Source organism: Meles meles, chromosome 20, assembly GCF_922984935.1.
Source record: "Meles meles chromosome 20, mMelMel3.1 paternal haplotype, whole genome shotgun sequence".
In the NCBI taxonomy this organism is placed as follows: domain Eukaryota; kingdom Metazoa; phylum Chordata; class Mammalia; order Carnivora; family Mustelidae; genus Meles; species Meles meles.
Window position 1 is genome coordinate 12614739 of NC_060085.1, and position 23480 is coordinate 12638218.

General features: G+C 43.0%; 1 protein-coding gene and 2 pseudogenes across 1 annotated transcript; 1 reads left to right on the forward strand and 2 right to left on the reverse strand.

The window, feature by feature from the left end:
• Positions 1 to 402: 402 nt before the first annotated feature.
• Positions 403 to 6426, reverse strand: LOC123932199 (annotated as a pseudogene).
• A 2495-nt stretch (positions 6427 to 8921) lies between these two features.
• LOC123932964 (olfactory receptor 10H4-like) lies at positions 8922 to 9860 on the forward strand. Its single transcript, XM_045991752.1, has one exon. The coding sequence runs from the start codon at positions 8931 to 8933 to the stop codon at positions 9858 to 9860; it is 930 nt and encodes a 309-aa protein (XP_045847708.1). The 5' UTR covers positions 8922 to 8930.
• An 11985-nt stretch (positions 9861 to 21845) lies between these two features.
• On the reverse strand, positions 21846 to 22957 carry LOC123932955 (annotated as a pseudogene).
• Positions 22958 to 23480: the final 523 nt, after the last annotated feature.

Here is a 23480-nt window from a genome sequence, read left to right on the forward strand (position 1 = left end):
AAATCCTTTTTAGAAAAAGAAAAGGGTCAACACTTTCGGTATTTTTATAATGCTTGTTTTTGTTTATCCTTATGATGCTTATCCGATGCTTGTCCATTCAAGAACCCTGTGCATCAGTGCCCAGACGCACCTACATGATGCCGTCCTCCTGGCCCTTAGGCAGATAACACATTCTCTGATGGAGGTAATGGGATAGACTTCATCACACAGGGTTAAGAACAGGAGATCCTGATCCCTAGATCCCATGCAAGGGGGGTAAACAAATACTGAGCATGCATCTATCAACTCTGGATGTGTGTATCTTCATATCCTCAAAACCCTACAACGGTCCTATGGAGACAGATGTTATTATTCCCAGCCCTCCTGTCATATTTCCTTACCACCAAACTGGCCATCAGGAGCTTAGGGGACTGAATTTTCTCGCAAGCTTTTCTTTATGGTGTTCTTGAGCTCCTTATTCCTGAAGCTGAAAATGACCAGGCTGAGAAAAGGAGTGAAGACTGTATAGGCGGTGGCCATCAGGGTGTTACTGTCCATAGAACGGGGGTCCTTGGACTTGAGGTAGATCATGGAGACAAAACATAGTGCACAATGACCACAGTGAGGTGGGACACACATGTGGAGAAGATCGTGTGCCTGCCCTCAGCTGAAGGGATCCTTGATATGACAGCCACAATGAAGACATAGGAGAGGATGATGAGGAATAAATAGCCTATCAGCGCTATGACACACACCAGGATCACACTCAAGATGACAGAGGATGTCTCCTTCCCACAGGCCAACTTCAGGATGGAAAGAACATGGTAGACAAAATCATGGATTACTTAAGACTCATAGAAGGTGAGGTGAAAAACTATCAGAGTCATCATCATCCCCATGACTGAGGCACCAGCCCAGCACCTGGACATGAGGTAGCACAGCCATGTGGACTCATGAGCACATTGTATCTCAGTGGGTGGCAGATGGACACATAGCAGTCATTGCCCATGATCATGGACAGAAAGGAGTGCTATATGTCCTCATGAGCTCTTTACTCTCATTTATTCATTCATATAGTCAAGAAGTGTTATCCAAGGCTTATTTTATATGGAAATATTCTAGTTGGTTGAATCCAGCAATGACCAAGGGCTAGGGCTCTGCTCTGTCCTTTTCATGGTCTACCGAGGGAAGCTGCCATATAACCCAAGATGACAGCACAGAGTGGTTGGAGGGGTGTTGGGGACAGCTTAGGGATCTGCAGAAGCTAAGTCACACATCCAGACTGGGATTTAGGGACTTTGAAAATGGTGGGAGTCCTGCAGCGTGAGTAGGTAGGATTCAGCTGAGCCAGGAGGTGGAAGAGGGGTTTCCAGACAGAGGGGACAGCAAATACAAAGGCTCAGGGTGACAAAGGCATAGTGCATTTGGGGCAATTGTGTGTTCAGTTCACCGGGGAGAGCTGAAGGTTGCTAGTGTATTTCTGGAATTGAAGGCATGCAGGTGGGAAGGGCATGGGCATGAAAGGCAATGGTGTCCAATTGAGGAGTTTGTTTTTTTTTTATTATGTTTTATTAGTCACCATACAGTACATCATTAGATGCAGTGTTCCATGATTCATTGTTTACATATAACACCCAGTGTTGCATGCAATATGCAAGAGGAAAGAGCTGTATTCCACTACGTGAAATTCTCATGCATGTTTCCAGTTGGGGCTTCCTATGAAGGTATTCTTATGACATCTAGTACATGTCCTTTGGTGGATTAACACTTATGTGTTGTGTTGGGTCTACAGTTAGGTGTGTAAATGCCGACTCATAGGGAATGCCTAGGTTCAGCTAGAATAGATACTGCCAAACAGTTTTGCAAACTGATGATACCAATAGGTACATTTTAAGCACAAGTGGCATGGTCAGATTCCTGTTTGTAGAGACCCTCTCTGGCTGGTGTGAGGGAAGCAGGATGCTGAGGGCAGGCAGGGTGGGCAGACTCAGGAAGAGATGGGGAGAGGTGCATGAGGGCATCCTGGATGGGGTGGAGTGGCAAACTGAGGTTGATTTCAGATGTAGAGTGGACAGTGCTGTTGATTGGACAGAGGGAGACAGGAAGTGAACTGTTTCTACTTCTAACACTCAAGACACCAAATGTGTGAGTTCTTTCCACACCAGTGACCAATTCTCCAACTACCCAGACACACGTTAGTGTCCTATAATTCTGTTCAGTTCTAACACCAATTACCTGGAGATGCCAGTCACAAGTACTGGGTGCCCAGGGCACCGGTGCTTCTGCCTGATGTGGCTACAAAGATGAGGGTTTCTACATTTCCCCCTTTCAGTTTGAATACTTTGCTAGAATAACTCACAGAAATCAGGAAAATGAAACACTTACTCTTCCCAGTTTATTATGAACAAACAACTCAGGAACAGCCAAATGAAAGAGATGTATCCTGAAACATATGGAGGAAGGAGCGAGGAACTTCCACGCCCTCTCTGCACACGCTACCCTCTAGCACCGCTGTGTATTCACCAGCTGGGAAGGTTTCTGAATCCCATTTTTAGGGAATTTTTATGGGGGTTTGATTACACAGACATTATTGATTGAGTCATTTATCCCTAATTGAGCATCAATCTTTACCCCTGTCCCCTCGCTGGAGGTTCCAATTCTCTAATTACCCCCTTGGTTGTTCTGGGGAGCAGCCCCCTTCCTAAAACTATTCAGGCTGAGGGCTCAGCCACCACTCATCTCAGTAGCATACAGAAACCACTATCACTCCTGAGACAAGGGCATAGGGGCTCTGTCTCAGGAACTGGACAAGACCAAGTGAGTTATTATAGCCCAAGAATTCACATACTAATTTGACTTTTCTGGCTGTATCACCATGAAAACAAGAGAGAGCTTAAGTCAACCAAGGGGAGAAGCGGGGCTATCCAGTTTGGCCAGAAGACACTGAACACTTTATTGATCAAAAGAAAGCATTCTCCAAGACCTAGCTCTAAATTACCCTTATTCAGGGAAGCCTTCCAGCTACCTTGATCCCACTGGAGAGCCCTGGATTCCCACTCTGGGCTGCTCTAGCTCCCGCCTTCCCTCTGACCTTGCCCTGATCCCAACTCATTGAGGGCATCTAATCCTGTCCTGTCTCCCCCAAGACTGGGAGTTCCTAGGCCTGAGCAGGGGCTGGGGCTGGGTCTCTGGGCAGAGTTAGACAATAAGGAGTCTTGATTGTGTTGGAGTGTTGGAGGAAGGAGTAGAGGTTGCAGGTCCCCAGAAGCTCTCTGATGATCCTCCTGGCCTCTCAAGACTCTGAGGGCTGACCTTGCATGTTGGTGTCCTGGGGAGGCCCTGGAGAGCAGCCTCCTGGGAAGTTGTAACAGGGATAAAGCACATAGCCTCAGTTCCAGGAGTCCTGAGGTCTGGCCCCACACCTGCCTTTGTGTGCTGCTGACAGCCTCAGGCTGGAGAGCTTCTTCTCCCCTCCCCTGCTGGCTGCTTCCTGGAAGAGGCAACCCAGGCTGAGGGCGACCAGGAGGGACAGGGTAGGTGGCAATACTCAGGCAGCTGTGGGGAGGGAGACCCAGACTTGAAATTTAGACAGGGTCTGGGACAAAGGTCAGAAGACGGGCTCGTAGCTTTGGGCACCTCCTGGGGGTCTTCTCAGGTTGCCCATATTGGGTCTAGTGTTCTTCACCCAACCTAGTGCCCTTTGCAGCTTCTAGGTCAGTAGTTCTCAATCTAGGGTGATTCTACCCCACAGGGGACATGTGCCCATGTCTGGAGACAGTTGTCATGACTCAGGAAGGCAGGAGAGGTTACTGCCACTGGGGGGATGAGGCCAGGGATGTTGAGCATAATAAAATGCAGAAGACAGCCACCATCCCAGAGAATGATATGGCCCCAAATGCGAGGAGTATTGAGGATCAGAAACCCTGCTCCAGGTGTGTGTCTTGTCTGTGCTGTTGTGTCCTGACTTGGCTGACAGGAGTTTTGCTATCCTGGAGGGTAGCCTTGTGGGGGAGGCAGAAGGTTGAGCTGGATGTACTCCTGTGGTGTGTGACATGGACTCCACACCTGTGTGTGAGCCATCCTTTGTGAGAACAGAGTAGACAGAATTCTCTCCTGCACCTGTCAGAGGAGACTAGGGAACCCAGCCCAGAGAATGGCTGCCAATCCACCCAGCAGGATGTGGGAAGGCAGACTATAATGGTAAGATAGGGGCTACGTGAAAAGGTGGAGATTGGACCAGCCAACCCCCAACAGAACTGGGTTGTCAGGTTACCAGAGGGACTAAGGGTCGTCATAAGGGCAGAGACCATGAATTTAGAATGGGGCCAACTGGTTCCATGTGGTATAGACTGAGGACAGCAAAGCAGCTTAGAGGACAAAAAAAGATGTCAAATTCAGTGATAACTACCCACTTTAGGTAAACATGGGGCCCTTTCTGTGAAAGCCCATGGACCTTCTCCAGATGGTTCTCTGCTTACTCCCCCCTTTCATTTGGGGGAGAGGAGGCTCAGAGATGGAACTTTCTTTCTCAGAAACACACAGCAAAAGCTGGGACTTGAAGACTGGCTCTGATGACTACACTGGGTGTGTGTTTCAGGCAATGTTCTCTGGGATCCCAAAAGGAGTAGAAGCAGAGAAGGAGCCCGGGGCAGTGAGCAGTGCAGGGGAGAGGAGTGGAGCCACACAGACGGAGAGGAGCAGAGCACAGGGGCAGCATTTTGTAGACGGTGAGGATGCTGAGTGGAGGGGAATGAGGCACAGAGGGGAGAAGACACCCGTGTCTGGGTTTCTGAGAGGGACACCTGCGTGGCCACCAGACAATTTCCTGGTCATCAGCACAGCCTTCCTCACTCCAGAAAGGTTCCTCCCCATCCTTCTGCTTCTGTGTCCTCTAGGCTCCATTCTGACCCCTATTATGGTGGATCCTTGGGAACAAGACCCCAGGGAGACCACGGGGTGCAATTATGGCTGGGTCCTGTCCCAGAGCCCAGGATTTCGGGAGCTCTAGGCAGCAGATGAGGCTCAAATTATTCATAAAAATATATTTTTGTTTTATTTTATGGCAGACAACAGGTGCAGAGGTATGAGTCAATGATATTTCTGGTTCACTGCTTTTGATAATCTTGGTTTCCTTAATGTCCTTTTCTATTTTTATTCATATTCTCTTTCTGCCACCCTGTTTCCCTCCAGTTTCGACAACCAACCATTCTAAGACACTGAAGTCATGCTTTTTGATTTCTGCATGCTCTTGTAGATAGGTATTCTCTGTGCATAACTATGTTGTAAATTATCTTTTTCCTTTTTTTAGTTTCATAGAAAATTGGTCACTTTTAGATTATAGAGAAGTTTTTAGTTTACAGAAAAAGGCAGACCTCCTCTCTCCTGCATACCATTTCCTCTTCTACCTCTTGTGTTAGTGTAGTACATTTGTTCCAGTTGGTGAACCAATATGGATACATTATTATTAACTCAGTCCACGGGTTACATTAGAGTTCACTGTCTGTGTTGCACATTGTGTGGGTTTGACAAATGTATAGTGATATGCATCATTCAGAAGAGTTTCAGGGGCTCCGTATTTCATGTGCCCAAATGGAATTATACTGGAGAATTCATCTAATTTTTGTGTCATTCACTCAATATTATTTTTAAGCATTTTTATTTAAAATGAATTAATTGACCCGTAATGCACTATGGTTTCATAGGTACAAGCCTGTGATTCATCAGTCTTACATAATACCCAGTGCTCATTACATCACCTGCCCTCCTTAATGTCCACCACCCAGTTACCCCATCCCTTCACCCCCTTCCCCTCCAACAATCTTCAGTTTTTCCCTATGATTAAGAGTCTCTAAGGGTACTTTAGTCTGCTGAGTGTGCATCCAACTGCTGCCTGGAGCTCCAGTAGTTGCACCCAACCCATATGACCCGCCCTCTTTCCAATTATGGACAAGCACTTCTCACATTCTGCACTACAAGCAATGTTACAAAACATTCCCTGACATGTTCCCTTATAAATACCTGTCAGCAATGGAGATAGATATTCAGGAGTACATGCGCTGGAGCATAGAGCCCAGGAACTCTTAATTTTAGCCCTCTAGTTCTCACAGGCAGTGCACTAATATTGCCTTCTCCCCATACCTGATCAGCACTGGGCACTTTCTAATTTGGGACCTTAAATACGTAGACCCTGAATTTCCACTGCATTTCTCTTCCTTTCTGTACCTTCCTCTCTCTCTCTCTTTCTTTTTCGCATGTTTTCATTTGCTTGTGCTATACCCGATGTGAGCTCTCTGCTCACACCTTTGCTCATTTCTGCGTTGAGATTTCTATTTCTTGTAGATGGAACTGGTTTTTTGTTTATTCTACATCGTATTTCCTGGTCAGTTGTGGACAATGACAGTGATCTTTCCTCACCTTTCCATCTACTCTTAGCTGGATCCAGAACATCATTTGTTGAACGAATACTCTTCTTCTTGATGTTTTCATTCTTTCAAAAACACTTAATGTTTGTGTTTCTGAAGTTTGTTTAAGAAGTCCTTCTCCAACCCCAGATCAACAAAATTCTTCTCCTATACCTTCTCCTCTTAACTTCCATGGTCATATTTCATATTTATGTCTTTTTTTTGTTTTTTTTTTTTTTTTTTTTTTTTTTTTTTTTTTTTTTTTTTTTTCTTTTTTTTTTTTTTTTTTTTTCATATTTATGTCTTGAATGCTGGAATCCACCTTTGCATATGGTCTTGGGCAGAAATTTAGATTGAGTTTGTTTCATAAAAGGACCAGTTTTCCCACCACACTCCTAAACAATCCACCTTTTCCCTTTGATTTCTGCTCCCGCCTTTAGCACATGTTAAGCTGTGTCTCATGTGGGGATATTTTTTGAGGTATCCAATCAATTTGGTCAGTGTCTGTGTCTGTTCCTGGTTCACACTTAAAAATGACTATGATGTGTATAATGTCCGTGATGAGTCTTCACACCTGCCAGAGCATTTCTTTCCTATTGACTCCACGTTCAGAAGATCAGTATGGTTTTGCACTGACCTTAGTTTTCAGAAGGGATTGGAGGAAACTGTTATGAGATGCACAGCTGCTTCACTGAAAGTGTAAATGCAGTTGCTCTGGTGCTCTGATTTGAGGAAGAAGTGTTACCATTTCCATACTCACTGACCTCATCTGAGAGTGTAGATCTTTCTCTTTGTATTCAAACCACCTGCATTTTATCAATGGTAAAAATTTCTGAATATGGAGGCATTCATGTGCTTGATTGATTCCTAGATATTTTACAACAGAGGCTTCCCAAGTGTGATATGAGGACCCTGGGGTCCCAGAGTCCCTTTTGGGGGGACCATCAGGTTCTCAGTTTTCCATTGAAGGTGAGGATGTATTTTCATCATATGCTTCAACTACAACCACATATTGCCATAGCCTGAATGAAGAAGTAGATCAAGCATCATCTTGTCTCCCACCCAGCCAGCATGGGACAAATTTGCTAAAATGCAAAAAGAAGAATAAGGAGGAGGAGGAGGAGGAGGAGGAGGAGATACCCCTCTTGTCTCTAAATGTTAATTTTGTAAAAGTAGTTACTTTCCTAAATAATTGTTAATTACATTGACATTGAACAGGTTGATTCTTCTTTAGAACGTATCCATAACTGAATATTGTCAGAAAATCTGTGTTTCTTTCTAATCTGCTGAACAAGGGAAGTGATAATGCCCCCAAACAAAAGCCCATTAGAGGCTCCACTTTTCTTGAGTGTAAAGAAATCGCCAGACCAAAATGCGAGAGAGCTGTTTCTTTTTTTTTTTTTTTTTTTTTTTTTTTTAAAGATTTTATTTATTTATTTGATGGGGGTGGGTAAAGAGAGAGCACAAGTTGGGGGAGCAGCAGAGAGCCAGACATGGGGCTCAATCCCAGGACCCTGGGATAATGACCTGAGCAGAAGGCAGATACTTAACCAACTGAGCCACCCAGGAGCCCCATTAAGTAATTATTATTTTTTTTTTTGTATCAATAGATGCTGAAAAAGCATTTGACAAAGTACAGCATCCCTTCCTGATCAAAACTCTTCAAAGTGTAGGGATAGAGGGCACATACCTCAATATTATCAAAGCCATCTATGAAAAACCCACTGCAAATATCATTCTCAATGGAGAAAAACTGAAAGCTTTTCCATTAAGGTCAGGAACACGGCAGGGATGTCCATTATCACCACTGCTATTCAACATAGTATTAGAAGTCCTAGCCTCAGCAATCAGACAACAAAAAGAAATTAAAGGCATCCAAATTGGTAAAGAAGAAGTCAAACTATCACTCTTCGCAGATGATATGATACTATATGTGGAAAACCCAAAAGACTCCACTCCAAAACTGCTAGAACTTGTACAGGAATTCAGTAAAGTGTCAGGATATAAAATCAATGCACAGAAATCAGTTGCATTTCTGTACACCAACAACAAGACTGAAGAAAGAGAAATTAAGGAGAGAGCTGTTTCTTTATACTTTGTGTCACTCGTGGGAATGGTATCTTACTTTTTACTTCAAATTCATACTGTGAATGACGACTACTCTGCACTTCTATGAGAAATACTGGTTTTGGGAAGCAGGTCTTATCTTCTACAGCTCAGTGCTCTCTCACACTGTGGTATGTTCTGACTTCATTCGTTCGCTTTTTCTGGGTGGACAAGCCAGTCTCCTCCTTTCCCGTCCTTACATACCTTCTTTCCTTTTCTTTTCTCAGAGCACCACTCACGGTTTTCAGTTCCATGTTAAAGAAAAGCAGAAACAGTGAGTATCCTTGTCATTTTCCCAATCCTAAGACACTGCATCTGTGTTCCTCCATTTTGTATATTTTCTAGGGTATATTGTTATATAGAGTCATGATCTTTATTCTGATCGCCTTCATTCCCTCTGTGATCTGAGCAGATGCAGCATCCGGGGCTGGTCAGAACTATAGCATGGTGTCTGAATTCATCCTCGTGGGCTTCTCCAACTTCCCACAGCATCTCCTACCTATCTTCTTCCTGCTGTACCTGCTGATGTACCTGTTCACGCTGCTGGGGAACCTGCTCATCATGGCCACTGTCTGGAGTGAGCGCGGCTTGCACACACCCATGTACCTCTTCCTGTGTGCTCTGTCGACCTCCGAGATTCTGTTCACTGTTGCCGTCACGCCTCGCATGCTGGTTGACATGCTCTCCAGCCACCGTTCCATCAGCTTCATGGCCTGTGCCAGTCAGATGTTCTTCTCTTTCACATTCGGCTTCACCCACTCCTTCCTGCTCATGATCATGGGGTATGACCGCTACGTGGCCATCTGCCACCCCCTGCGCTACAATGTGCTCATGACTACCCGCACCTGTGCCCGTCTGGTGTCCTGGACCTGGGCTGGTGGCTCAGTCATGGGGATGATGGTGACCCTGATAGTTTTTCATCTCACCTTCTGTGGGTCTAACGTCATCCACCATTTTTTCTGCCACGTGTTTTCTTTCTTGAAGTTGGCCTGTGGGAATGAGAATTCCTCTGTCACCTTGGGTGTGATCCTGGTGTGTGTCACAGCTCTGATGGGATGTTTATTCCTCATCATGCTCTCCTATGTCTTCATTGTGGCCGCCATATTGAGGATCCCCTCAGCTGAAGGCAGGCACAAGACCTTCTCTACATGTGTGTCCCACCTCACTGTGGTCATTGTGCACTACAGTTTTGCGTCCATTATCTACCTCAAGCCCAAGGGCCCCCATTCTATGGACAGTAACACTCTGATGGCCACCACCTATACAGTCTTCACTCCCTTTCTCAGCCCGATCATTTTCAGCCTCAGGAATAAGGAGCTCAAGAATGCCATAAGGAGAAGTTTTCAGAGAAAATTCAATCCCCTAAGCTCTTGATAGCCAGTTTGTTGGTGAGGAAATAGGATAGCTGGACTGGGCATAATGATGAATCTCTCCACAAGACTTTTGTAGAGATTTAATATATGAAAATACTGAAAGGTATGGTTGGACGCATGCATAGGTATTGGAGCACGCTACATATTTCTTTTTCTTCAATTTGTTTGCCCCCTTTTGCCTAGGAACTAGCGATCGTCATCTCTTGTTCTTTCCTCTGTGAGACGAAGTCCATCCCATTGCCTATGTCTAAGAATATGTTTTCTGCCAATGAGCCAGAGAGGGGCATCCTATGGATGTGTTTGAGCACTGAAGCCAATGGTTCTTCTTGAATGGAGAAACCAGGAAAGACTTTGTTTCCTCCAACCTAAGTATAAACAGAAATTAGCATAATAATGAATGCCACCAACATTGCAGCATTTAGGGGGTGGGGCATTGTGTCCAGTGTTTTATAGTCACCCTTTAGTATGAAAATGTACGAAAAAGTAAACAAACTATTTGTCTCCATGAAGGTACTTCACCCGGTCTATTCCCTTCTGTCTGTAGGTGACAGATCCTAGGCGAATTTTTCTATAACTGATCTGAATTGAGAGAAAGATGTCAGAATATGAAGTGAAGAGTACGAGGTAGAAAGGGAGGGACTAGAGAGGAGGTCGGAGTGGAGGAGTAGAGGGCTCAGTATATGAAAACACACAGAATGCTAAAAGTGTGTTGCTATCTGACATCTTATAGAAATCCTTTTCCCTTCTTCCCCACCTTACTTTCAGTGAAACATCAATTTCTCATTCTTGTGTTTTACTTGAATCTATCTGGGGGATGTGTTGGAGGGCACAGTAGTATCTCAGGATGGCACAAAGAGAGATCAGGGTATGGGTACCTTCTTTACAGATTAGAAATGTTGCAGGACATCACCCATGAATGAAGGAGTCACATGAAATTTTACATCGGTCTGAGTTCCATGCTGCAGATTGGGAATACCATATATCTGAACATCCAAGAAGAGGACCTTTTGTTGGTGTAAGTTCATACTCAAATCTGTGGCCAGATATTTAGGCTGCAGATAGAAGGCGTTTTATAATATAAATGTAAGAATGGCTATCACATATGAGCACTTGCCGTTTGCCAAATGTTGTGGGAAGGGTTTCCTGTGCATTCACTCTTCTACGTCTCAAAGTAAGTTATTATTTCTAAACATATAGACATGACCCAAATCTATTCCTATTCACGTTTCTGTAAAGCAAAAAATGCAAATCTGAGAGATGATTTGTCCCCAGACACAGTGTCCTGGAGTGGTGAAGCAGGAATTCATTACAATCTGCATATGTGTGCCATTGGTGATCAGGAATGCACCTCTCTCAGGTGCCTGCGCAGTGAAGTGTGGTCCTGACTGGAAGAGGAAGGCTGTCATTATAAGGAATAGACACCCTTCAGGGTGGGAGAGCAGGTGCAGCCCTAGACACACACCCCTTCACAAAGCCAGAGAGAAACACTGACTCCAGAAGAGTTATGGAGACACTTTGTCACACCGATCCTGACAATGAGACCCTGGGGTTCCATTTCATTATTTTGCAATTATTGATGTTAATGACTCCTGCCAACCCATCACACCTAAGAGGTCCTTTTCCAGAGCCTGTGACTGTGTTCCCTTCCCCAGCAAAAGGGACTGCATGCTGATGAGATGCAGTTAAGGATCTGAGACTGAGGGATTGCCCTGGATCATCCCGATGGGCTTGCAATAACTGCAAGTGTCTTTCTGAAACGGGGCAGGAGGGGTCAGACACAGAGAAGTAGGTGATGTTATACTGGAAGGAGGGATTGGAGTAGCTGAGCCAGGAACCTTGAGCCAAGGAATGCCTGCTGCCTCTGGCAGCTGGGACAGCAGGAGACAGAATCTCTCCTGGATTCCCCAAAAGATTCAGCCCTATTCACAACTTGACTCACACCCGGTGACCTTGATTTTAGCTTCTGGCCTCAGGCATAGAGGAGGATAGATGTGTGTGGTTTTATGTCACTATGTGTATGTGCTTTGTTACAACAGCCCTAGAAAACTGACTCATGGAATGGCATCCCATCATTCTATGTGATTTTTTTCATGAAACAAATGTTTCATGAACAAATTAGCTTCAAGCCAGATTCTTAGGCCATTCTTCTCTATGGAGAAGACTTAGGGCATTGCAATCACTCATGAGAAGTGCTGAGTATCTTTGGAAGTCTATCAGCAAAGGTGAAGGATCCTGAAGCCCAGCTGCAGGATTTGGTCACTGGCAGCAAGGCCCTTGGGGAGTGTTGTGAGGACACATATGACCATGCAACTGTAGAGTACCCAGGCCAGGACCTGTAGAACCCAGCCTCTGTCTGTACTTATGACTCTTCTGTTTGCTGAGTCCTTCACGGCCAAAGAATGTGTGGAAATTCACACTGTTTGCCAGTAGGGGAAAAAAGATAAAACCACAGTTTTTGACACTCTTAGAACATTTTGCATGGTTCACAGGGCTCAGAGACCTTACTATCTGCACTTCACTGTAGTCTGTATGAATTATTTTTTGAATAACATGATTGCTGTGTAGTACACATGGGTACTCTATTCCCCCCGTGAATCCCCCCATTAGATTGTAAGCTCCTTGGGGTCAGGGTCTCTATCTTGCTTACCATTGTAGCCCTACTATGCTTGACTCATAGTAGATACTTAATAAATATTTGTTAATTGCCTGAAAACCTCAACTTAGTAAATAAGATCTAGTGCAATTAGAATATATTTTGTAGTATGCTATAATTGTATTGTTCCATTATATAAAACAATATATATTAAATTATACATAGCATATATTATATACTATGATACTCTATATGATAGTATATGTAACAGAACAAAACTGGGGGCATCACGTTGCCTGATTTCTAGTTTTACTACAAAGCTGTGATCACCAAGACAGTATGGTACTGGCATAAAAACAGACACATAGACAAGTGAAACAGAGTAGAGAGCCCAGATATGGACCCTCAACTCTATGGTCAAATAATCTTCAACAAAGCAGGAAAAAATATCCAGGGGAAAAAAGACAGTCCCTTCAATAAATGGTGCTGGGAAAACTGGACAGCTATATGTAGAAGAATGAAACTCGACCATTCTCTTACACCTACACAAAGATAAACTCAAAATGGATAAAAGACCTTAATGTGAGGGAGGAATCAATCAGAATCCTAGAGGAGAACATAGGCAGTAACCTCTTCGATATCAGCCACAGCAACTTCTTTCAAAGGCAGAGGAAATAAAAACAAAAATGAATTTTGGGGACTTCATCAAGATCAAAAGCTTCTGCACAGCAAAGGAAACAGTCAACAAAACAAAGAGGCAACCCACAGAATGGGAGAAAATATTTGCAAATGATGGTACAGACAAAAGGCTGATATCCAGGATCTATAAAGAACTTCTCAAACTCAACACACACAAAACAAATAATCATGTCAAAAAAATGGGCAGAAGACATGAACAGACACTTCTCTAATGAAGACATACAAATGGCTATCAGACGCATGAAAAAATGTTCATCATCACTAGCCATCAGGGAAATTCAAATTAAAACCATATTGAGATACCACCTTACACCAGTTAGAATGCCCAAAATTAACAAGACAGTAAACAACATGTGTTGGAGAGGATGTGGAGAAAGGGGAACCCTCTTACACTGTTGATGGGAATGCAAATTGGTGCAGCAACTTTAGAAAACAGTGTGGAGATTCATTAAGAAATTAAAAATACAGCTTCCCTATGACCCTGCAATTGCACTACTGGGTATTTACCCCAAAGATACAGATGTGGTGAAAAGAAGGGCCATCTGTACCCCAATGTTCATAGCAGCAATGATCACAGTCGCCAAACTGTGGAAAGAAACAAGATACCCTTCAATGGACAAATGGATAGGGAAGATAAGGTCCATATACACTATGGAATATTATGCCTCCATCAGAAAGGATGAATACCCAACTTTTGTATCAACGTGGACAGGACTGGAAGGGATTATGCTGAGTGAAATAAGTCAAGCAGAGAGAGTCAATTATATGGTTTCACTTATTTGTGGAGCATAAGAAATAACGCGGAGGACATGGGGAGATGGAGAGGAGAGGGGAGTTGAGGGAAATTGGAGGGAGACATGAACCATGAGAGACTATGGACTCTGAAAAACAATATGAGGGTTTTGAAGGGCAGTGGGTGGGAAGTTGGGTGAGCCTGATGGTGGGTATTATGGAGGGCACGTATTGCATGGAGCACTGGGTGTGGTGCGTAAACAATGAATTCTGGTACACTGAAAAATTTTAAAAATGTCTATACTGCCTAGAGCAATCTATACTTTTAATGCCATTCCGATCAAAATTCCACCGATATTTTTCAAAGAGCTGGAGCAAATAATCCTAAAATTTGTATGGAGTCAGAAGAGACCCCGAATTGCTAAGGAAATGTTGAAAAACAAAAACAAAACTGGCGGCATCACGTTACCCGATTTCAAGCTTTACTACAAAGCTGTGATCACCAAGACAGCGTGGTACTGGCATAAAAACAGACACATAGACCAGTGGAACAGAGTGGAGAGCCCAGATATGGGCCCTCAACTCTATGGTCAAATAATCTTCGACAAAACAGGAAAAAATATTCAATGGAAAAAAGACAGTCTCTTCAATAAATGGTGCTGGGAAAACTGGACAGCGATATGTAGAAGAATGAAACTCGACCATTCTCTTACACCGTTCACAAAGATAAACTCGAAATGGATAAAAGACCTCAACGTGAGACAGGAATCTATCAGAATCCTAGAGGAGAACATAGGCAGTAACCTCTTCGATATCAGCCACAGCAACTTCTTTCAAGATAAGTCTCCAAAGGCCAAGGAAACAAAAGCAAAAATGAACTTTTGGGACTTCATCAAGATCAAAAGTTTCTGCACAGCAAAGGAAACAGTCAACAAAACAAAGAGGCAACCCACGGAATGGGAGAAGATATTTGTAAATGACAGTACAGACAAAAGGTTGATATCCAGGATCTACAAACAACTTCTCAAACTCAACACACACAAAACAGATAATCATATCAAAAAATGGGCAGAAGATATGAATAGACACTTCTCCAACGAAGACATACAAATGGCTATCAGACACATGAAAAAATGTTCATCATCACTAGCCATCAGGGAGATTCAAATGAAAACAACATTGAGATACCACCTAACACCAGTTAGAATGGCCAAAATTAGCAAGACAGGAAACAACGTGTGCTGGAGAGGATGTGGAGAAAGGGGAACCCTCTTACACTGTTGGTGGGAATGCAAGTTAGTGCAGCCACTTTGGAGAACAGTGTGGAGATTCCTGAAGAAATTAAAAATAGAGCTTCCCTATGACCCTGCAATTACACTGCTGGGTATTTACCCCAAAGATACAGATGTAGTGAAAAGAAGGGCCATTTGTACCCCAATGTTTATTGCAGCAATGGCTATGGTCGCCAAACTGTGGAAAGAACCAAGATGCCCTTCAACGGATGAATGGATAAGGAAGATGTGGTCCATATACACAATGGAGTATTATGCCTCCATCAGAAAGGACGAATACCCAACTTTTGTAGCAACATGGACAGGACTGGAAGAAATTATGCTGAGCGAAATAAGTCAAGCAAAGAGAGTCAAGTATCATATGGTCTCACTTATTTGTGGAGCATAAGAAATAACATGGAGGACATGGGGAGATGGAGAGGAGAGGGAGTTGAGGGAAACTGGAAGGGGAGATGAACCATGAGAGACTATGGACTCTGAAAAACAACCAGAGGGTTATGAAGGGGCGGCGGGAGGGGGTGGGGTGGGGTGGGAGGTTGAGGAACCAGGTGGTGGGTAATAGGGAGGGCACGTACTGCATGGAGCACTGGGTGTGATGCCAAAACAATGAACACTGTTATGCTGTAAATAAGCAAATAAAAATAAATAAATTAATTTAAAAAAAATAAAAAATTATTTAAAAAATGATATATAGCATATATTATATACTATGATACTCTATATGATAGTATATATAACATAATATACTATAGTAATATGGTATATATATTAATATGATCATATATAGTGCATATTTTATATTATATAATATATATAGCAATATAGAAATGTAATTTATATAATTTCATAAAATAATTATAGTGATAAATATATAACTTGTTAATATATTGTACCATATATTAATATATTATGCATATATTATTACATGTAATGTATATTATTGCATATTATTATTGATAATTATTTATTAATTATGCATTTTATGTAACATATGGTTGTTACAAATAATATATAATCTGGGGCGCCTGGGTGGCTCAGTGGGTTAAAGCCTCTGCCTCTCGCTCAGGTCATGATCCCAGGGTCCTGGGATCGAGCCCCGCATCAGGCTCTCTGCTTGGCAGGGAGCCTGCTTCCTCCTCCTCTCTCTCTCTGCCTGCCTCTCTCCCTACTTGTGATCTCTATCTGTCAACTAAATAAATAAAATCTTTAAAAAAATATATATATATATATAATCTAATTTAATTATTATAAAATGCAGTAATTATTAACATAACATAATAATACCGTATGTTTTTATAATGTATATGATTATATATTAATGTGATTATAACATGTAATATAATAATAATTTAATGAAATATAATACTACATAACATATAATATTACATTATAATATGAATAGATATTTCGAGATATTTAGGAAGAGATAAGGAACCAACCCAATGTAGGCTTGGGGCTTTTGAGCAGTGGTTTAAAGCTCAAATTTTTTAAACAGATTTTCATGCAGGTAACATGGTAGAGTTTTGTATAAAAGGAAAAACATCATGTAATACTTACTAAGGCTTGCACACAGCTCAGAGTTGATGCAAGCATACTGGGCATAGTGATGTGGGATGTGCATTATCCTTTCAAAGATAGAATGCCAACTAACACCAGATTGTTCCAATTCAAATTTTTTATTAGACATCACAGTATAAATTTTTTAAGGAAAGGCTAGACTTGTTTTTTTCTTGAATTTACTCTTCCTACTTAGAAAAAAGGCTGGAGGCCCTAATGAGCTCTGAAGTAGGACTCAACCCAGGTGTGACTGAATATAGACCCTGAGCTCCTTCCACTGGGATTTTAGAATAGTAGTCATAATAATTATTAATATTATCTTGAATTCTTACTATGCACCAGGACCCATGCTGAGCATTTGAGGTGCATGATCTTAACCCCAAATAGCTCTTTGAAGCACAGACCAATACCATTAACACCATGTTGCAAAGGGAGGGGCTATAGTTGGGAGGTGTAAGGAACACGTCCAGGAAGTCCTCCCAGGCAGGGCTCAGTGGAGAGCCTGAGTCATGTCCACTGGGCCTTCTTACCTCCTTCCCCAGCAGAGATGGCCACATGTGGGGCCTACACCACAACTCCATGTCTGAAGTCATCCTTAAGTGTTTCCCAGCCAATGGTAATGGAAAAACCTAAAGGGAATCAACATAAAGAGGGTGAGCTGTCAAAGAGATCACATGCTGCTAACGTTTGGCAAATTACCAACCCACATAGACAATTCACCAGTAAAAGTTGGGTAATTAGGCATTGAACATTACATAAATTATATCTTGACTAATTGAATTTAAATTTTTAAAAAATTGAGTAATGGGGAGAACTGGGTACTATGCATGAAAGGAGAACACAACTTTCAAAATACAGATAAAAAACAGAATTTTGAGGAGAGAGTCATTCCAGGACAGGGGAACCAAGGAGCTTTGCTACTTTATGAAGATTCCTAAGTTAGAGTGGTTGATGTCAGAAGTAGCAGTAACTGCACATTGGAAATATCACCTACATCTCTTCTCTCATGGTTGGTTTGATTGCCTGCTCCAAAGAGCAGGTTGTTTGAGGGAATTCCACTTGTAGCATGGATGATGCCCCCTTTTGCATTTGTCTACTTCACTGCACTTCAGGGTAAGACAGTGTGAAGAGGAATAGACTCCCAAGGAATAGAGACTTTCCTCCTATTTCCACTTTCAAGTGAGATCCAGCAGAGAGGCATTCACCAGATGGATTCAGCTCAGCAAGGTCATGACAATGGTACATTACTAGAGGTTTCATAAGCGGATAAGGAGGAAGCCTTATAACTGATATCACATGGAAACTCCTTCTAAAAAGATCTATAAAAAACTCCTCAAACTCAACACTCAAAAAACATAATCACATCAAAAAAGGGGGCAGAAGACATGAACAGACACTTCTCCAAAGAAGATATACAAATGGCTACCAGATGCATGAAAAAATGTTCATCATGACTAGTCATCAGGGAGATTCAAATCAAAACCACATTGAGATACCACCTTACACCGTTAGAATGTCAAAACTTGACAAGGCAAGAAACAACAAATGTTGGAGAGGATATGGAGAAAGGGGAACCTTCTTTCACTGTTGGTGGGAATGCAAGTTGGTGCAGCCACTTTGGAAAACAGTGCTGAGATTCCTTAAGAAGTTAAAAATAGAGCTACCCCTCTGACCCTGCAATTGCACTACTGGGTATTTACCCCAAAGATACAGATGTAGTGAAAAGAAGGGCCACATGAACCCCATTGTTCATAGCAGCAATATCCACAAGAGCCACGCCATGGAAGGAGTTAGGATGTCCTTCAACAGACGAATGGATAAAGAAGATGTGGTCCATCTATACAATGGAATATCACTCAGCCATCAGAAAGGATGAATACTCAACATTTGCATCAGAATGGATGGAACTGGAGAAGATTATGCTGGGTGAAATAACTCAAGTAGAGAAAGTTAATGAGAAAGTCATATGGTTTCACTTATTTTTGGAATATAAGGAATAGTATGGAGGATATTATGAGAAGGAAGGGAAAAATGAAGGGGGCCGAAGTCAGAGGGGGAGATAAACCATGACAGACTATGGGCTCCAGAAAACAAACTGAGGATTTTAGATGGAGGGGGGGATGGGTTAGCCGGTGATGTGTATTGAGGAGGGAACGTATTTCATGGAGCACTGGGTGTTATATGCAAACAATGAACAATGGAACACTACTTCAAAAACTAATGGTGTACTAAAGCTTGAAATTGGGTAACGTGATGTCGCCAGTTTTGTTTTTGTTTTTCAACATTTCCTTAGCAATTCGGGGTCTCTTCTGATTCCATACAAATTTTAGGATTATTTGCTCCAGCTCTTTGAAAAATATCGGTGGAATTTTGATCGGAATGGCATTAAAAGTATAGATTGCTCTAGGCAGTATAGACATTTTAACAATGTTTATTCTTCCAATCCAAGAGCATGGAACAGTCTTCCATCTTTTTGTGTCTTCTTCAATTTCTTTCATGAGTGTTCTGTAGTTCCTCGAGTACAGGTCCTTTACCTCTTTGGTTAGGTTTATTCCCAGGTATCTTATGGTTCTTGGTGCTATAGTAAATGGAATCGATTCTCTAATTTCCCTTTCTGTATTTTCATTGTTAGTGTATAAGAAAGCCACTGATTTCTGTACATTGACTTTGTATCCTGCCACGTTACTGAATTGCTGTATGAGTTCTAGTAGTTTGGGGGTGGAGTCTTTGGGGTTTTCCATATAAAGAATCATGTCATCTGCGAAGAGAGAGAGTTTGACTTCTTCCTTGCCAATTTGGATACCTTTTATTCCTCTTTGTTGTCTGATTGCCATTGCTAGAACTTCTAATACTATGTTGAACAAGAGTGGTGAGAGTGGGCATCCTTGTCGTGTTCCTGATCTCAACGGGAAGGCTGCAAGCTTTTTCCCATTGAGGATGATATTTGCTGTGGGTCTTTCATAGATAGATTTTATGAAGTTCAGGAATGTTCCCTCTATCCCTATACTTTGAAGCATTTTCATCAGGAACCGATGCTGGATTTTGTCAAATGCTTTTTCTGCATCAATTGAGAGGACCATGTGGTTCTTCTCTCTTCTCTTATTGATTTGTTCTATCACATTGATTGATTTGCGAATGTTGAACCAACCTTGCAACCCAATTTCAAGCTTTACTACAAAGCTGTGATCACCAAGACAACGTGGTACTGGCATAAAAACAGATACATAGACCAGTGGAATAGAGTGGAGAGCCCAGATATGGACCCTCAACTCTATGGTCAAATAATCTTCGACAAAACAGGAAAAACTATTCAATGGAAAAAAGACAGTCTCTTCAATAAATGGGACCAGGAAAACTGGACAGCGATATGTAGAAGAATGAAACTCGAGCATTCTCTTACACCATACACAAAGATAAACTCAAAATGGATAAAAGACCTCAACGTGAGACAGGAATCTATCAGAATCCTAGAGGAGAACATAGGCAGTAACCTCTTCGATATCAGCCACAGCAACTTCTTTCAAGATATGTCTCCAAAGGCCAAGGAAACAAAAGCAAAAATGAACTTTTGGGACTTCATCAAGATCAAAAGTTTCTGCACAGCAAAGGAAACAGTCAACAAAACAAAGAGGCAACCCACGGAATGGGAGAAGATATTTGCAAATGACAGTACAGACAAAAGGTTGATATCCAGGATCTATAAAGAACTTCTCAAACTCAACACACACAAAACAGATAATCATATCAAAAAATGGGCAGAAGATATGAACAGACACTTCTCCAACGAAGACATACAAATGGCTATCAGACACATGAAAAAATGTTCATCATCACTAGCCATCTGGGAGATTCAAATTAAAACTGCATTGAGATACCACCTGACACCAGTTAGAATGGCCAAAATTAGCAAGACAGGAAACAACGTGTGTTGGAGAGGATGTGGAGAAAGGGGAACCCTCTTACACTGTTGGTGGGAATGCAAGTTAGTGCAGCCACTTTGGAGAACAGTGTGGAGATTCCTGAAGAAATCAAGAATAGAGCTTCCCTATGACCCTGCAATTGCACTGCTGGGTATCTACCCCAAAGATACAGATGTAGTGAAAAGAAGGGCCATCTGTACCCCAATGTTTATTGCAGCAATGGCTATGGTCACCAAACTGTGGAAAGAACCAAGTTGCCCTTCAACGGATGAATGGATAAGGAAGATGTGGTCCATATACACAATGGAGTATTATGCCTCCATCAGAAAGGATGAATACCCAACTTTTGTAGCAACATGGATGGGACTGGAAGAGATTATGCTGAGCGAAATAAGTCAAGCAGAGAGAGTCAAGTATCATATGGTCTCACTTATTTGTGGAGCATAAGAAATAACATGGAGGACATGGGGAGATGGAGAGGAGAGGGAGTTGAGGGAAACTGGAAGGGGAGATGAACCATGAGAGACTATGGACTCTGAAAAACAACCAGAGGGTTTTGAAGGGGCGGGGGGGGTGTGGGAGGTTGAGGAACCAGGTGGTGGGTAATAGGGAGGGCACGTACTGCATGGAGCACTGGGTGTGATGCCAAAACAATGAACACTGTTATGCTGTAAATAAACAAATAAACAAATTAAAAAAATTAAAAAAAAACTAATGGTGTACTGTATGGTGACTGACATAAAATAATAAAGAAGAATTTTTTTAAAAATTTTTCTGAAAAAAAAAAAGTTGTTTCCCACGTCTGAGAGTTATGGGAGCTGGGGAAGAAATGGGGAATAAATGGGTAGGGATTACCTTTTTGGGTGACAAAAATGTTTCAAATTGATAGTGGTGATAATCACGTACTTTGAATATACTAAAGACCAACTGAATTGTGTACTATAAATGGGTGAATTTTATGGCATGTGGATTATATCTCAAGAAAGCTGTTTGACTACAAATAAAACTAATGTCTGAACACAAATCAATGGAGGAAGAAGAAGAAAAGTTCACATTTATTGAGCACCTGCCATGTTATGGGTGTTGTCACACATCTTTACCGATCATACTCGGTAGTCACTGTTAACCCATTTTACAGATGAGGCTATGGTCATCCTTCTACCTTCTTCTAAAACCACCTTCACACTGGCCACTTAAATGTTGGAGGGATAAAGTTTGCTGAGGAAGGTCTTCTTCATGGCAGTCTTCAGCTCCTTGTTCCTGAGACTGAAGATAATGGGACTGAGGAAGGGCGTGAGGACTGTGTAGGTGATGGCCATCAGGGTATTGCTTTCCTGGGAGTGAAGACCCTTGGGCTTGAGATAAATGATTGAGGCAAAGCCATAGTGCACAATGACCACAATAAGATGGGAAGCACAGGTGGAGAAGGCTTTGTGCCTGCCCTCAGCAGAGGGGATCTTCAAGATGGCGGCCACAATTAAGGTGTAGGAGAGGAGGATGAGGAGAAAACAGCCCAACAAGTTGGTGATGCACACCAGCCCCACACCTAGGGCCACTATTGGTACATCTGTTCCACAGGCCAACTTCAAGAGAGGGGGCACATGACATAAAAAATGGTGGATCTCATTGGGTCCACAGAAGGTGAGGTGGAAAATGGCAGTGGCAACCACCAGCCCTATGACCGAACCACAAGCCCAGGACCAGGCCACCAGGCAGGCGCAGCCACGAGGGCTCATGAGCACATTGTACCGCAAGGGGTGGCAGATGGCCACATACCGGTCATAGCCCATGACGGTGAGCAGGAAGGAGTGGGTGAAGCCGAATGTGAAGGAGAAGAACATCTGGCTGGCACAGGCTGCAAAGGCGATGGTGCGGCGGGAGGAGAGCAGGTCAGCCAGCAGTCGCGGTGTGATGGCCAAGGTGTAGAGGATCTCAGAGATGGACAGTGCACACAGGAAGAGGTACATGGGTGTGTGCAGGCTGCGCTCACTCCAGACAGTGGCCATGATGAGCAGGTTCCCCAGCAGCGTGAACAGGTACATAAGCAGGAACAGCAGGAAGAAAATGGGCAGGAGATGAGGTGGGAAGGTGGAGAAGCCCACGAGGATGAATTCAGAAACGGAGCTGTGGTTTAGACCCAGAGTGGCAGCCATCCCTGGGTGGAGAGAGAGCGAAGGTGGCCTGGTGGGCAGGAGCTTGGGGTCTAAGCTGAGCCCAGCCCAGAGGACTTCCGCAGGGAAGAGGGGGCCCTGCAGAGCATGGCCATTCCCTCTGCTACCCAATGCTCATAATGACTGTCACTGCACCTGGGAGTTGCATGGGGTTCATGGAACATCATGAGCCTCAAGTGCATAGGGTGGGCCCTCGAGCATAGTAAGAATGCAGTAAAAATAATACTGATAATAATAACTACAACTACTACTGTTATTACTACTATTGATTCCATGCACAACCACCTGGCTTTCCTGCCTTTAAGCATGCTGGCCACTCCAGGCTTCTCTCCAACTCTGTGATTCAAAATCCGTCCTGAACTCTAAGTGCAAACTACTCCCTAATTGCTATCGTCAGCTGGAGGGCACCTCTCCTGTGTGGCATGGAGAGGATGTAGGCTCTGTTTAATTGTCAGCATTGCCCCTTACTGGCTCCCTGGGAACGTGGAATAACATTCCTTATTCCATAGGGCTGTAGTGGCACTAAGATGAGGTGTGCACGTTCAGCTCTTAGGTACTATTGTTGTTGTTTGGTTCTACTTGCATGAGTCCCCCACAAGGATGTGGCACTGACCAGAATCACCAGATCACATTCTCCCAGCCCTGCTCGGCACTCTA

Bases quoted from the DNA above. Each gene is read 5' to 3' on its own strand.
- LOC123932964 (XM_045991752.1), top strand. From the start codon at position 8,931: ATGGTGTCTGAATTCATCCTCGTGGGCTTCTCCAACTTCCCACAGCAT.